We start from the raw sequence: 16,395 nt of genomic DNA, 5'->3' as shown, positions 1-16,395 counted from the left end.
GCAGCTGTACCTATGTTTTTAATCCACCTTTTTAATAATCCTACTCATCTTCTAAAGTTCGTATCGAGTTAAAAAATATGTTACATTTGTATATCGAACATAGTTCAAAATTTGACAAAATATTAGGCAAAAATAGCTTTTTTCGGAGCATTCAATTTCTATCATATACTGTTCTAACTTTTCTCTCTGGGGCTCAGGGATTCAAGTGGTGTGCAGCAGCCAAATGCTGACTGTCTTCCTGGATCGAAGTCATCTCCATGGAGACGACATGGCCAGGTCGGTGACACTAGCAGACGACGCTTGTCAGGGTCAAATCTACGGCTCTGAGCTCATTGTTCTGACCGCTCTATACGGTGACTGTGGGATGAAGGTCGAGGTGAATTCGATAAACTATATATCTAAAATATTCGCTTTCCTATTGGATAGTTCTTCTTCCCCTATTTCTGTGAACTTCTAGATACAAAATGAAGCTGACAAAGTACGAGTTGCTCCACTGACATCATGGTAATGATGTATCGACGACTTACTTTGTACCCAGACCTTTCATTCATTTACCATCATACCATTATTTGATGCATGACTTTTTTTATAGTATTCAAAATTTGTTTGTCTTTTATCATTTTTTTAGCCATGAAAATCAAGCCTTTCATCCGCTAATATGCTGTAAGTCTATCAAAGTGGTATTACAGTATGAATATCACACAATTTTGTCCCAAAAGTCATGAATTTGCATTTTATTATATGAGAATGTGTCCAGTACTTTGTAGTGGCAAATTTTGTTTGCTTTTAAAATGGAAGAAACTTACCTGAAAAGCAGTACTCAAAAGTAAAATTTCTGTAGGATTTGTACTTCGTAAGCAATGACACGATGAAACTAATAGAAGGGGCATCAGTGTGACTCTTTTGATGGAATTACCCATTTTGTGCTCAACATCAAGACATTCAAGTACAAGAGCTTATTGTTTTTATCTATAATCTCTAAACAACAGAACTGATTCTGTGTAGTAACGAACAGGTAGTCCACTTTGTAAATGAAACGAGCCTTAGCACCTGCAAGTACCACGGCGTTCCCTGCGACTAGGCGAAAAATGAGTAGAACACAAGTCGGCACGAACTTTTTCCATTGATGAATATTAAAAGGAACTGTTCTTTTCCGCTTTTGTAACGTCAACGATTATAATACCCTATGAACCTCCACTTTAAGTCTAAAGAATTTACAGTCTAATTCCAAAAACAATATTATAAAGGAAGAAATTTGAAATTAATGGCATATTGGTGTCCGTCTCCGTGGACTCAGAGGACATCCCATTACAATACCGACTCAAGTGAATTCACTGTTATTGCTATACAACTGTATCCCTCAGTCAACAGATTGTGATCCTACAAAGAGTAACCACTTATTGGAAATATATGTATTTTGAATAGGGCCTCGTATTTTAATAACCTCGTCAACCACAATAAACATCATTTATCCTTTATATTTATAGGATCGTGGTGATTACGTGGTTTTCTCCAACAACCTGCGTTACACGAAGCGCCCTCACCGTCAATACTATCTCGACGTCCCAGTGCAGTGTATGTTCCATTCACGTCAACATATCAAAGGTACAGAGTCGTACGAGGTCGAGCTCGACAAACGGAACAATAATTGGTCTGTCAGAGGTAATAACAGCTTATTACAATTACTTTAACTTTCACATCTATCAAGTCACCAAATAAAGAATCATGATATATTAACTGACCACCGCTGGTATATCAGCCCTTCATCCTATACACGTAGTATTATCCTGACGCTTGCCAGAAAAGTGTGTTTCCTCTAGTTTTCAAGTATAGACATCTCACTTGAAATTTGAACTTTAGTGTAGTCACTATGCTTCCCCTCCATTCATTTCAATAATTTAGCTATTTTGAATAAAAAGGAAAAGTGCCTATCGTACGACATGAACAGTAATGATACTCATAGTGAGCCTGATAAGAACATCTTTTAGATAATAATGGTGACGATAATAGTATCAATGATGGTACACCGATTTATCAACATTCGGCAAATAAAAACATACTTTTCGATTCTTCAAGCTGTCCCATATTGACAGGTGCCCAATCATAAAGTGTCCTTCCAATTCCCAGGTTTTGCGAGCTTTTCGCTCACCCTAGATCGTTACCCAAATGACCACTTTAGGGCACCCTCATCACAACGTGAGAGTCGTGTCCCCCTCAACGACAGGTTGTATTACGGCGTAACTCTGGATTCCGCCACCAACGTCACGCTACGCCTGCAGAGTTGTTGGGCGACGCCTGATGGAAACGCCAACAATGTTCTCAGCTACGGTCTCATTGATGAAGGGTATCTTTACATCACACAGATCGTAGATTCTTTATGTCAAATATCTGTGATACTCCTGAGGTTGAACTCTCAATTAAATGTAGGTCTAGGTCAATTCAGTTTATTAGAGGAGATGACTGTAATCATTTTCGAGTCAGGTATATTCACTATAACACAATCAATTTGGAAAACAACAACAACAACCACAGCAACAGCAACAACAACACTTAAACAACCAAAAATAACAACAATAAGAAGTCATGTTGTATTCACATGATGCTGACATGATATTCATGCATTCTCTTAATACATAATACTTGTTTGATGCGAACAACTGCGTCCTCTCTTCCCACACTTTTCTCTCCCCAAATGACTCACTATTCAAAATCAACGCTGTCCATTCTTGTTTGGGTTTGCGATGTCACTGATGTATTCTCTTTAATCAGTGTCAAGCAATTTTCACCTTCCTGTGGTCCAGTTTTTTTTTTAATTTTTTAGATCAGCGTAAGGAGTGTAATGCCACTTAAAATGAAATGTGTGCAAGTGACTAAAATTTTGAACATTGATTGATCCTGGACTTACCTCGTTTGTTCATTGTATGTAGATGCCTATCGGTTCTGTACATAAAGTCTACAGATGTCTATGCAAATGGCAAACAACATCGTGACACAAATAAAACAAGTTGCATAACAAATCTATAGAGCCACTATAAGAAAAATTATTGTCACATTATGACCAATCCTTAATTTTGCGTTTTGATAGAAGTAAGGAAAAACAAAATAAACTGGAAGGCATGTCAAAATGTTAAACTGATTGCAGTATCAATCAATATACGAGAGTTGGTTTAGGGTGAAGCGTCCCAGTAAAATGAATGCTGAAACTTGAAACGTGTATTGAGAGCATTTAGTATATCCTATATACCTGGAGTTGCCATATGACGCTAATCTATAGAAATGAATTAGTCCATATTCAAAATCGTTCTAAGTTTACCATATTCCGTTAATAGATGACGTCACCCACATTGATCTTTGTTGTGAATAACACAAAATAGATGCCCGGAAGACACGACATTGAAACTGTACACAGACCTGGGACGATCCATGGTGGGATTCTCCTTTAAGGCTTTCGCCTTCCGAGGAAGTCATCCACAGGTAAGTAACTAAGAAAATGATTAATAGTACACAAAACTGTGCAAAATACGGAAACGGAAGTCTTACTCGTTACATAAATTATTACTGTTACACTTTTGTTCCACTAGAGCTGTGTGATATTCTTGTAAATGGATGTAATGTATTATATTTGATCATGCCAGGAGGGATAGTACACACACACACACACACACACATATACATTTATGTATTGTAACATGTGTGTGTGTATGTAGGTATAAGTAGGCCTATACATATAGTTCCCTAATGTATACACATACATACATAATAATATACATAAAAGTTATTCACAATCTCATAGGTAGTTATTATCAATACCAATTATGATCGCTATCTGGTCACATTCCCTCCCCCCCTCTCTCTCTCTCTCTCTCTCTATATATATATATATATATATATTTATATATATATAAATGTGTGTGTGTGTGTGTGTGTGTTGTATGTAGTAAAATCATGTACTATACCAATGACGACATTTGCTATTCTACAGGTCTAGTCCTTGTAATGGTCAATATAATAGAAGTATATCATTGTAGTCTAGAGGTGTTATGATTTCATGTTGTTCTCTTCTTTTTTTCTGAGGATCGTGCACATTACTTGGAAAACAACACAGTAATTGCATGTATTCATATTTGATGGTGGCGAAGGCAACTGTGTAATTTGCCTACAGTTCAATTCTTTTCATGTGGGTTTTTTTGTGGTAATCTTAACATCTTATTGAACAAGAATGTGTGTATCATAGTTTCTATACGCTGCTACTCAAGCATTGTGCAAATGGATTTGATTTGAGGCTGTGTCATTTTTTCTCCAGACATACTCTGTGAGTGGCTAATCATTGATTTCTCTGTCGCTTTCCAACGTTCTGATCAAAAACTTTCTAGGTCCACGTACACTGCGAAGCGATCATATGTGCAACGCAAACTTCCAATGGTCGTTGCGCACCTGACTGTACATCCGATCATCGACGAAGAATTCGAAGTCTGTCAGATGATGGGATGAGTCATGAGTTTCGTAACGGACCAATCAGACTGCAGCAGTCCGATGACGTCATAACGCGGGAAATGTCAGAAAAATAAAATAGATCTCACATTGTCTACACAGAAAGTAAAAGGTTTGAATACATGCTTACAACGTTTGTCGGTATAAGCCACGTCTTTTGGGTATAATTTCCAGTAGACTGTGCTTGAAGTGGAGTGTATGGCAGGAAGCTTGGGATAAGGGCATGTCATATGAGTAAGCTTGAAAATGAGCGTACGTATGTGAGTACAAAACATATCCTAATCAAATAAAGTGAAGTTTCCATCTTATGTACAATTCACTAGCAATTTCCTGATGTTCAGTGGATATACATGTATGTATACATAATATGCATATAGGCTCGACTCCAGCTTTTTCCCCCCTCTGGTTAACTCCACCACCAAATTAAAAAATGTATTAATCCGAAATAAAAGGAAACATGAAAATCCATTTTGAATCTTCTCGGGCCAACAAAAGATTTTGAAAGGCCCGATGTAAATTTTGAGTGGTGCCGGGCCACCAGGCCACTGGTGTATATGCAATGTCGAACCCCAATATGTATACTTACGTCGTACTGAGAGTTATTTATCATGCTTACGTATACAGTCGCTCTATCTAATCACAGACATTAAATCTAATGACACATGAGATATAATGACACATGTTGATATAGTCAGGAAAGATTAATTCTGGAGATATTTTTCTTTATTGTCATGCATGGTGGTCGTAAGTTTCTCCTTTGTCCAGATATTTTCATCAACGCTTATAATTAAAAGTAAACGAAAGCATGGAGGCAAATGGTCTTTTGAAGTAAGCTATCGCACTTCCATCTGACAGTCAACTTCATGTTTTATTTCTTCACATTTCACTAATCCAATCGCCATGTTTATGAGTGACATTTAGGCAATTTAGCGTAATAAAGTAGAAATTCACACGTTTAGTGACGCTTCAGCGCACAAGTGAGTTCAATTATGAAGGTTAGGAATTTTGTAGCTCTTCTGAGGTGATTATAGTACCCTTTATGCACTTGGAAAATTCGAATTCAAATTTTATTCAATGATTAGCGTTCTCTTGTCCTGCTTTTTACACTAGCATAAAACCTCGCAACATTCTGTTGTACTGAGGGAGACAACTGATGTGTTCTGTAGTTGCTGACAAGTTCCCAAACCACACCAAACGGCGATTCTCTAGAATTGTAGCACCTAGCCTTGTAGACATGCTAAATAGATTATGAAAGCGTTGAAAGCCTGGCGAAATGAGAAGATCAGTTCAAACACCTGATCACGGAAAACCTAATGCGGTTTGCAGACTGAAGTCACTTGTGAAAAACATCGGAATCTGTCTTGAACACTTAGACCATACTCGATGTCGTAAACTGTTAGCAATGATTCGTACATCTGAATACGGGATTTGAAAGGTTTGACATGTTTCGAGCAATCCTGATACAGTGTGTTGAAATTTATCTTTAAGGATGTTTTAATGTGCCAAATGCTGCTTGTTGCTGAATCATCATGTATATGTACGTATATGGTTAAAATAATGTTAACATTTCACGAGAAATTAGTATTAAGTTTCAAAATTATTACATACATTGCGGTCAGACACAAGTTGTAATGTATTAGCAACTATCCAAATAGTCAAAAGGAAATATTGAAATCATTGCGTCGTATATCTTACCAGGTCTCTTTTTGTGTTTATTGATAGATCAGTTGTCACAATGTTATGAAAGCCTTTATAATCAGAAGTTTATCTTTTTGCTTCATTCTGTGGGTATGATAGAGTCTCATCTGTGTTTGTTTTGCGTGATCATGCGGACTTTGTTTTTAATTTGTATAATTTGGGATGTGTGAGAGAGGTATACTGTACTGCCGTGATGTATGTATAATAGCAACAAGATCACGGAACCAATGACCGCACACAAGTTTTTGAGTTGACGCCAGCTGATTTTAAGAGGTCACGCGGTCGATGATCGCTTTCATAAACTGCATCTGTGGTGCAAGGTTGCACGCTGTTGCAAGGAGAGAAAACAAAAACAAAACGATACATGAACATCAGAATCTCAATAAACTCATCACATTACATACAAGTCAAAAGTGTTTGACAATGACAATGATGACATTGATAATCGCTCACAGCCTTCCTCCCGATTGAGACATAGGCAGAGAGATTCCTTTTCAGCGATCAACCGTAAATTTATCCAAAATAGCGATAAATTTGCCATGATTATAATGCATTAATACCAAATGCATTGTATACAATAAAAAACAAATGATGAGATGAGGTTAGATTGGATATTTGTATTGAATTGAATGATTGATTTGTGTATATAAAGGAAATGATTTAGAAGATTAGTAATATATGAAATTGTATTATATATTATATGACACATCAGGTTATTCATATAATAACTATTCTGTTGGTAGATGAAGGCCTGATGACTGGCCGAAAGCTTGAAAAATAAAAGGGAGACTAAGATCGAGAGCAACGTCAGCCTCAGTCCAATTTCTTCCAGTATATATATATATATATATATATATACAAATATATATATATATTTATATATAATCATGCCTTTACAAATCAATAGATGATAATGATTATGTATGTCAATAAATAGATGTTACAAATTAGATACATCATAAACAGAAATTACATTCATTTTGCCTGTGATCAGTAAACAGGTTGCTATGAAGAAATTTAATCTAATTGTGGATATGGATCCATGCTGAAAGTTTTGAATAACTCATCAGTCTCTAGTGTATTTAAAAATCATGTTAAATATGATTTTAAATACGCAGGGGACTTCGTCTTCACGTGTGTCTGTTTCAGAGTGTATTGGGGGTGCAGCCAAACTTTCAGCACAAGAACTAAAAAAAGGAGAACGAGCTTGCAGAATATTGAGTATAGGGTGTAGCACCGGTGCAGCAAAAATTTATCCCTTCCCACACTAAACATGCCTACTTCAAACAGATTTTATTTATACAGACGTCATGCATCATTTCAAATTACCTACGCGTATTTGCACAAGGAAAAGCTATACCTATTTCTACTTTCTTAAACTAAGTTAAGTAATCGCAACTCCCTGCATGAAGTCCTAGACTCACAGTATCCACCATGATTTATTTGCCTTTATGCCGGATGTGATCACTAATGGTATGTGTGACGGAATATGTTTGGATATTTGACTGATCATGTGCAGTTTGTATCGAATAAGCACAAATATTACCATAAGGAGAGTATGAACGGATTGAACGAAATGAATTAATTGTACATAATCCTTGGTCAGTTACCGTTCACATCAGTATCAGGTTGTGTCCACTTTCTTCATTATTATGATTGTTTCTGTCATTTAGTACGACTTTAACTCGATTGCATGGATCATCATAAACTTTTCTTCAATGTACTCACCATAAGAAATTGATGCATATCCCCACCTGCAATGGCAAAGATAACATAATAATAATCTTTGATAATTATGTTCAATAGGAAAACGGAGTCTTAAAGAAGAAGCATGATATGATAAATCTTTGAGAAAGTGAAAGATAAAATACATTGTATTGATGAAAGAGGTAACGAAAGTGAAAAAAAAAAACAACCCAGCAAAATTATCACAACGCGGATAGAAAGACTGACAATATAAAAAAAGGAATGATAATCAGTATTCACTGTATGTGTTCGAACTGGTGACGTCCGTTATTACGAAGGTTTGTTATTCCCAAACACACAAATTCCCTAGACATATAGAGGTTTGGTAATCCGTAAATGAAAAAGGGTTCGTTAATCCGAACATAATTGTGGCATTATTCCGAAGGTTCGTTATTCCGAAGTTTTGCTAAAAAGGTGCAGGCTAACGAACCTTCGGAGTTACTAACCTTATTTCGTTTCGGATTCACAAACCCTTCTGAATAACGAACTCCCTTTTTCCATTCTCAGATAAACGAACCTTTGGAAAAAAAACGAACCTGATTCTATCTTAAAGGACAAGTCCACCTTCTTATACATGTGGATTGAGTAAATGTAACAATATTAGTAGAACACATCAGTGAAAGTTTGGGGAAAATCGGACAATCCGTTCAAAAGTTATGATTTTTTTGAAGTATCTGCGCAGTCACTGCTGGATGAGGAGACTACTACAGTGTATAATGTCATATGCGTACAACGATAATGAAGAAAATAAAAAGAAAATTTCACAAAACTTCACTTTTTGAATAAAGTGCACATTTCTTCGACTTGTTACTGACATATGTTAAGGGTAATATTATTCCCCCTGCCTTCTGAAAGAGAGAAGTCAAGTGTTCTTTTGGTATGCGAGAAAAGTGAAAATATGTTGAATTTTCTTTATTCTTTCTTTATATAGTTGTACCTATGTGACATCACAAGCTATAGTAGTCTTCTCATCCAGCCTTGAGTGAGCAGAAACTTTAAAAACTCATAACTTCTGAACGGATTGTCCGATTTTCCTCAAGCTCTCACTGATGTGTTCTACTAATATTGCTGCATTCACTCAGCCCACATGTCTATGAAGGTGAACTTGTCCTTTAAGAACCTTCAGAATCTTTAGAACAGTCAGAATAACGAACCCCATCTAATTTCGGATTAACGAACCTTCAGAGTAACGAACCTTCGTCGGTATAACGAACTGTAACTGTTCAAATAAATTGCCGTTAAAAGCCCTGTGTTTACACTCACCAATCCCAGCATGCATTCGGATTTCCTCGCATAGCACTGGCGATGGTTTGTGGGTAGATGACGATTATATTGTTGAGCTCAGCCACTTCGTTGTAGCCAGCATTTGTTGTGAAAGCATCTCCAACATTCTTGCTGCAAGGAAAATGTGCGAACAAACTCACACATTACTAGTGACATCCGTCATGCAGCTTCAAAACTAACGTATACGTCTTTACAACACCACAGAGAATACAGCTGATGTAGTTACTATGGTTATATGGACGCAAGTAAGGTCTATGTCAACATCAGATGAAACGTCTGGACAAGGGAATAAAGCACTATTCCAGACGAAATGTAAGTAGGCTATTCCTGTATAAATGGGAGGACTTTTAGTTTAGAATTAAGCATGATCTTCTTATCTGCTTGATTAGAATCGAAAGAAAAGCTCTTGGTATTCTTTTTTATTTCATCATTATCAGCCAGAGTATTTTCGTATGTTTTTGTTCATTGTTATAGCTAAATGTGTGAGTGCGGTTTAGGAGTATACGTAAAATCTTACTGTTGCTGGTGACAGCCATGTAGAGCAATATGTACACGACAACCTAGAAACAACACAAGGACAAAAAATTGTATAACGTGAATTTTTCTGCACAGTTTCTCACCCATATATGATGGAATATTTGATGGTAAATAGATTGACCATTTATTCAGGTCTAACAATATGCACTTTGGGTCAACTCTGCTGATATCAAATTTGGAGTGCTTCTAAAATTTTACCCTTTTTAAAATCTGTTGTTTATATTCGATGTTCGGACGCATTGGATCAATCATTAAACCTGTCTCAAATTGATTGTACCAACCACGGTGTATATTAAGTTGAGCAAGAACGCTCTGAAAACATTCAGTAGCCTTTCTACTTGATGTACTTTCTACATAATGATTATGTTTTGTGTCTGATTAATAGGCACGCTACTGCTACGTATGATTCAGGATGATGTAACTCACTTTGGCCATTGGCGGACTGTGAAGTCACCAGATTTAGATTTGCGTTGCGATTATAAATTGACACATTTATTAAAGTCAAATAAACTGTAGCGATAACTGCATTACTTATTCAAGTGTTGCTGTTGTTGTTGTTTTTTGCGAAGCCCATATAACGATATAATGTTTGATCTCTTCATGACTTTCATACTTACAGGGCAACAATACCAAAGGTAATCAAAGGCATAATTATTAATAAGGTAAACGCACCCGATGCATCAGTCTTACAGCCAGACGGGACGTAAACGTAGCCAGTATCATCCACACTTTCTGTGGCAGCATTTCCACCAAAAAACTCATCTTGGTCAAACGCTACGAGCTTGAAATAAAACAGCATGATAAAGACATCTCATCATTATTCAAATATAATGTCTATGCACCTCTTAGTCTTTCGTTATTAGTCTTTGGTTCTTTAGCATTTGGTTCTTTGCAAGGTGTGAAAATTTACGTGATTGATTCTAATCCAGGGAATTCGTAAAATGATAACTCTGGAACTGTACCAGTGCAGTGAGAGTCAACAATCTTTATAACTGACAAAGAAAAAAAAATAAGGAAAGTGAAGCAAAGAACACACACGCACCCATTAGTTCACAGTAACCGTTAAGAAAAAATTAATTTCTCTATAGATCTGATATGTCCAAATCCTTACATCGAAACGGTTTTCCTTTCACCTTCAAACATCCTCGAGTCTTTATTGCAGAGTCTCAAAAAGCAGTATGAATATTGATGATACGTGTTATTTTATTGTTGAAAAAAAAAGAGTAGTCTTAAAATCCACAGTCATTTGTGACACTATGTCCAATGTCCTGTAAATAATAATGATACAAGAGTAATGAGTCAGGCGTCTCTTAACTAACAATTCATATATAAAACCGAGCTTTATGTAGTTGTATTCTTTAATTCAGAATACTTGCCTTGTCGGCTGTGCTCATTTTCTTTTTTGAAATAATAATACAACACTACAAAAAGCAGTCAATTCAACGTACGACTCACCTCCCCGGCTTGTACGGTTTGTGAAGTAGGTATCTGTCGATAGAATGTCATTATGTGAAACATAAGAGCGAACACTTTGTCTCAAAAGAACACGAGATAAACTCATCAAATATTAATGATTTTCACTTAGTATATACATTATATCAAATTATATCAACAATTATACCAATCTGGGGGCATTATGCACTTTCAAAAGGAATTGGTAGATTAAGGAAATATTACAGTAAACTCATGAAGTGCAATCAGATGCACAGATTCTTACCACAGAGTTCGAGTTTCATGCCAAACAAAGTGAAAAGTAAAGAAACGAAAGCATGACAATTAAATCTGGTGGTTTTTTTTTATTGCTTACATTGACCAAAGTTGCACATGCATCCTATATACATAATTATTCTTTTTTAAACAAACTTCACTTTCATTCTTGCTCATGTATATCATATATGTATATAAATGTATATATATATATATATATGTCCTATTTTAAATTCTGACATGGTTCTAACAAGATGAATACAGAAGAAAATATCGTTTAATAGACTGATAGACAGACAGATTTGCAAATAATATTATGATGTTACCTCTAAATTCCCACCATAGATGTGATTCAGCATCTCGTACGCTGTGTTGTAGCCACAGTTGTTAATGTACGGCTCACTAAGTTGATTACAAGCATTACCCCATCCATCCGTCACCTGTTACAAATAATGTTCATTACGTAGAATGGAGAGTGTATCTAATGGAAGAAGTAATCAGGCTACTGGCTACTTATCACACTGCTGATTTATCCCATGACACTGGGCCGAATGCATAAACGCTAGCAATTGCTTGTGCTAGCCTTTTACTCGAATCCGTATGCATAAAAACAAGCAATTGCATGCAAGCAGAAGCTTTTGCTAGCAAGCACAAGCAATTGCTTGACCAAGCATTTACTTAAAAACGTATGCATAAAACATACCTTTTGCTTGTTCTTGCTAGCAATTGCTTACGATTTGCCAAGCTCTGTAAAATGAGCTTGAGCTTTTGCTTAACCGGAAAGTTCCCTGAATGAAAGTATCATTTTCATATTTGTGAAAGAAAGACCACACTTGTGAAGGAGTGGTATAAATCTACAAGAAATTACTCATAAGTAGTGTAAGAAACTTTTTCATTTCAACAACGGGAATGTCCAGTGGTTAGCACGCAAAATGTGATGAAAAACAGGTAGGATGTCTGACTTCGGTGGAGAACGAGGAGACCTCTCTCCACGTGCGATCTGGCGTGTGTGTGTATAAATGTGTGTGTATGTATTTGTGTGTACATTTCATAGCTCTTCTGCTATGTCAGGAAATGTTTCCACACACACATGCCCTTTCAAATACATGCTGCCACACTCGCCTTTGTTCTTGTGTTCGCACAGGCGTGACGTCCCTTTTGTTGAAAACGCAAGCAATTGCTTGTGCGGGACAAGCAAAAGGTATTGGCATAAGCAAAAGATTATGCATATGGATTTAAGCAATTGCTTGAGCTAGACCTTTTGCTAGACGAGCTTGTGCTTTTGCTTGAAGGAATTGCTTACAAGCAATTGCTTGTTTTATGCATTCGGCCCACTGACACGTTGACTGGAGCAACAAATGATGGATGTCATTTTAAACTAAGAGCAGGTGGATGGCTAAAAAGAGAGATATTTTAAAATCACTGAAACTATTAACTGTGCTTCCAAACGATCACCTGAAGAAGTTTATAAGCAGCGTAATTGTTATCTTCTTCCGTACTAATTCACTGATATAAAATACGATTATATATACGTGAATGAAACATACATACTTCTTTAAACAACAAGACAACTGCCATTTCTATGTCTCACAAAATATGTGATCTGAAAGCACGAAATGATAAAATATGCACTGCTAAGAACAGAGAAACAGTAACTTACTATTGCGTGTTCTGATGCGATGCCATATTCTACCAAATAGTTGGCGTCATTCTCGTTGAAGCATCGGTAGTATTCTTCCGCTGCTTCGCCAACATCTTAAAGGGCAAGCGAAAGATACGGCGTTGTGAAAAATGGAACAACACTCAAACGAGAACAACCACATCCAAACGTTGAAAATCTTGATGTACTATCAAATTATTACTTTTTACTAAAAACACACTTATAGATAGAACAGAAGAAGGAGACGAAGAAATTCTGCTGCTGTCTTTCTGGTCATTAATCTAGTGTGATGTCACATACAGATATCCATCTTTCTGCTGAATTATGAACATCTGTCCGAGTAAACAAATATTCTTCTCTCACAATAAACAGATCTACTATAGTAAATGTGATATGAATACGGGTTCCAGCATACACATTAAAAACATTTTTGATTAAAAATTACAGTTACCATCCTACTGCAATAACATGTAAAGGCTGAGAATAGGCACACTATACAGCTGTATAGAAGTCAGAAGGAACACTAACCAAGAGAGTAAGGCACAGAAATACAACACGGATAAGCCACCACAATAAACTACATTATAAACAGTTACGGAAGACTTGGGACACAGATAATGTACTAACTCTAGCAAGAAAACTTGAAAAAAATCTACTCAAATGATAGAAATAAACGAACTCGCGTCTGTGCGAAAAACTATACAGGCTTCTTCAGCCAGCTTGGCTGCAGCAGCCCACTCGACCAGTCGACTCCCTGGGATTCTTCAGTCCTGACGCGCTGCTCGCACTCACCCTGCACTACAACCGAATCTTCCGAGCTGTGGAATATGTAGATCTTGTCCTGTTCCATGTTTTCGGGATCGTCAATAGAATTCCACAGCAAAGCATACGGAGTGGCAGTATCAACCAGGTAGTCGACATTGATATTTCCCGTTGACATGCACGAGGTTGTGGCATAGAAGAGATTTCCTCTAGCACAATAGTACGGTCCTAGAATGCCAAAATATGCAAATGATTTTATGTCAATCGGATCTAATCAAATCCACAATGTTGATTAAAAAGAAGTAAGTTGATTTTATTTAAACTGAATTTGATATTACTTAATTTAAATGCTAAAGATATCTTATTGCCTCTCCATTCCAAGTCAATCAGAAGTTCTGCAATTCAATTCTGTCAATACAGATCCTTTTGATTTCTGTCACATAACACATAAAAAACATTTAGATTCAAAACGTTTTCCCCATTTTATCAAACAAGTTATTTCACAATTTATATTCAGTGCGTTACTAGTAATTATGCATGTCAAAGTCCTTGTTCGAAGCCTCGGTCCCATAAGGATCTGTGTACATACCACCTGCGATCACTCCCACGCCCATGATGGAAGCCGAGTACGCCACGTGCACCTGCACAGCCATGAAGCCGCCTGCTGACAGCCCACTAACGGAGACCTGGTCTGGGTCAGCCCCGTATTGCTCTGAATGTTGAAAATGAAATATCGTACTCTCATACCGAAGTCATTTTAATGACGCGATTTCGAGATACAGTGGGGTTTAAAATTGTATAAATTGTATCTCTGATAATGTAAGTTAGTGCCACCAAGACATATTGCATCAACCTAAGCTACTAAAGCCTTCGTCGTGTAGCCAAGCATCCCTCATCATTTAACAAACGTCATGACAGCATAACCTCTCATAATGTAGCTCTAAAGAACTTAATCTGTCAAAAATGTAATACTCTTCTGTAAACTTCTGTACACAATTTTATGACTAGGTGGTAAATGCAATGATAATTCATTGCATTGATATCAAATATTTCACACCCACACTTCATGCCATAGCGTTTTCGGACAAGAACATAAAAACTTTACCTCCCACTTTAGATCGTCTTTACGGCTATAAGTAAAATTTTAGAACGCGTTGACGTTAATTCTGGTAAACAAGCACAAAAGTGATGCTAAGATAACTAATCTTTTAAATGACAACACTGTAATACAAATTTTCGTTCGGGGATGGGCTGATATATCACACTTGGCTTATGTGGTAGATAACGCGTAAAATATATTAGAATAAACGGATATCTGCTCCCTATACCCTCCATGCCGACGAAAAAAAAACCTCTAGCAGTAAGCCTAGGGCACTGTCTAGGGGATATAAACTAATCGTTGTAAGCGGTGCATATGAAATTCCATGCTCTTTCCTCATAAATCTGAAAACAAAGAAAAGGGAAAACAAAAAGACAAAAGAAATGGGATTTAAAACAGGCCCTCAGTATCCCAAGCGAAGATAAAGGACACTTGAACAAACTTTCATAGTTTATTCATACCTTAACAAATAGCTTGCCATTTCCTATTCATTTTCGCTTGGTACATGGGGAAAACACCAGGCCAAATATAGGGCCCAAATCAGGTTAACACAAAATAGTGTCAGAAAAATGAGAATACAGAGGAAAACAAGACAAATAGAAGGTGAATAGTTTCGTACAAATAAACTTTAACCACTGATGATTGATTAACAATTATTGGGCACTTCAGTGTATCATTTGAATAATTTGAATTGGCAATCGTAGTGAAAACTGTCTCGAAACAAAGCAAGCGTCCTTCTTTTCAGTCAGTATACACAGATTAAAGGTGACGAGAGATGAAAATATATAGGCCTACTTACCCAGTGACGGACTGCTCCCTAAAACCGAAGCCAAAAGCATCATTCCGATGTTAAGAAAAAATATAGCGTGGAAATCCATCCTGAATATACCTTTGGTTTGAATATCATGCAGAGACAGCAGATTCTAGCTTGCAAGACACGTCGTCCTTAGAGAGAATGAAATCTGCGAGACATCGCTGTTCAATATCAACGTTTCGATACCTCATCACGAACGCGAGATAACTGCCGCATGCCGCTAAGCATCTTTCTTGGCGCTTTGTAGACTCACAGAGATAAAGTCTAAAATTTGTTTAAAGTGTACATCATTACTACAATTTTGTGCATTTTTTTAATATAATGATTGCCAAATGCTTCAGTCGTCAGTCAAGTGATATTGATAATGTACAGGTAGTAAGCTAGCTGACTTGCGAGAGCATGTAAATGAATAGATATCGAACCGAAACATGCAGAAATACCAATAAAATAATCATTTATTCAGATGTTTGGTATAAGTAAGAAATGACATAGAATAATGTATTGCTCCCTAGATATTTTACGACCATCAAAAATGCAGTGTCTTTTTTTGGTTGCGACGGATTTGGGTATTTAACATGTTAAAAGGAATTAACACTG

At 36.7% G+C, this 16,395-nt stretch overlaps 2 protein-coding genes across 2 annotated transcripts; one reads left to right on the top strand and one right to left on the bottom strand.

Moving 5' to 3' along the window:
- Positions 1-223: 223 nt before the first annotated feature.
- Positions 224-4,324, top strand: LOC139738852 (oncoprotein-induced transcript 3 protein-like). The gene is made up of 5 exons (XM_071649487.1): positions 224-376; positions 1,488-1,662; positions 2,128-2,344; positions 3,375-3,474; positions 4,304-4,324. The coding sequence occupies exons 1-5, from the start codon at positions 224-226 to the stop codon at positions 4,322-4,324; spliced, it is 666 nt and encodes a 221-aa protein (XP_071505588.1).
- Positions 4,325-6,354: 2,030 nt separating this feature from the next.
- Positions 6,355-15,220, bottom strand: LOC139738851 (poly(3-hydroxybutyrate) depolymerase-like). Its single transcript, XM_071649486.1, has 10 exons — positions 15,214-15,220; positions 14,475-14,597; positions 13,916-14,113; positions 13,124-13,218; positions 11,790-11,903; positions 10,429-10,537; positions 9,737-9,779; positions 9,199-9,330; positions 7,918-7,943; positions 6,355-6,517 (listed from the first exon to the last, which is right to left on the bottom strand). The coding sequence occupies exons 1-10, from the start codon at positions 15,218-15,220 to the stop codon at positions 6,456-6,458; spliced, it is 909 nt and encodes a 302-aa protein (XP_071505587.1). The 3' UTR covers positions 6,355-6,455.
- Positions 15,221-16,395: the final 1,175 nt, after the last annotated feature.

Source organism: Diadema antillarum, unplaced genomic scaffold, assembly GCF_040938485.1.
Source record: "Diadema antillarum isolate AM-2024a unplaced genomic scaffold, OU_Dant_1.0 seq00000770_RagTag, whole genome shotgun sequence".
Lineage (NCBI taxonomy): Eukaryota > Metazoa > Echinodermata > Echinoidea > Diadematoida > Diadematidae > Diadema > Diadema antillarum.
Note: the sequence above shows the minus strand (reverse complement) of the source record. Positions and strands in the feature narration are given on the sequence as shown.

Coding starts and splice junctions, on each gene's coding strand:
- LOC139738852 (XM_071649487.1), top strand. CDS start 224: ATGCTGACTGTCTTCCTGGATCGAAGTCATCTCCATGGAGACGACATG. Junction 1,663..2,127: donor CAATAATTGGTCTGTCAGAG/GTAATAACAGCT, acceptor TCCAATTCCCAG/GTTTTGCGAGCTTTTCGCTC. Junction 2,345..3,374: donor TACGGTCTCATTGATGAAGG/GTATCTTTACAT, acceptor AACACAAAATAG/ATGCCCGGAAGACACGACAT.
- LOC139738851 (XM_071649486.1), bottom strand. Junction 14,114..14,474: donor CGTGGGAGTGATCGCAGGTG/GTATGTACACAG, acceptor TTGGCATTCTAG/GACCGTACTATTGTGCTAGA. Junction 9,331..9,736: donor CATGGCTGTCACCAGCAACA/GTAAGATTTTAC, acceptor TTTTCCTTGCAG/CAAGAATGTTGGAGATGCTT.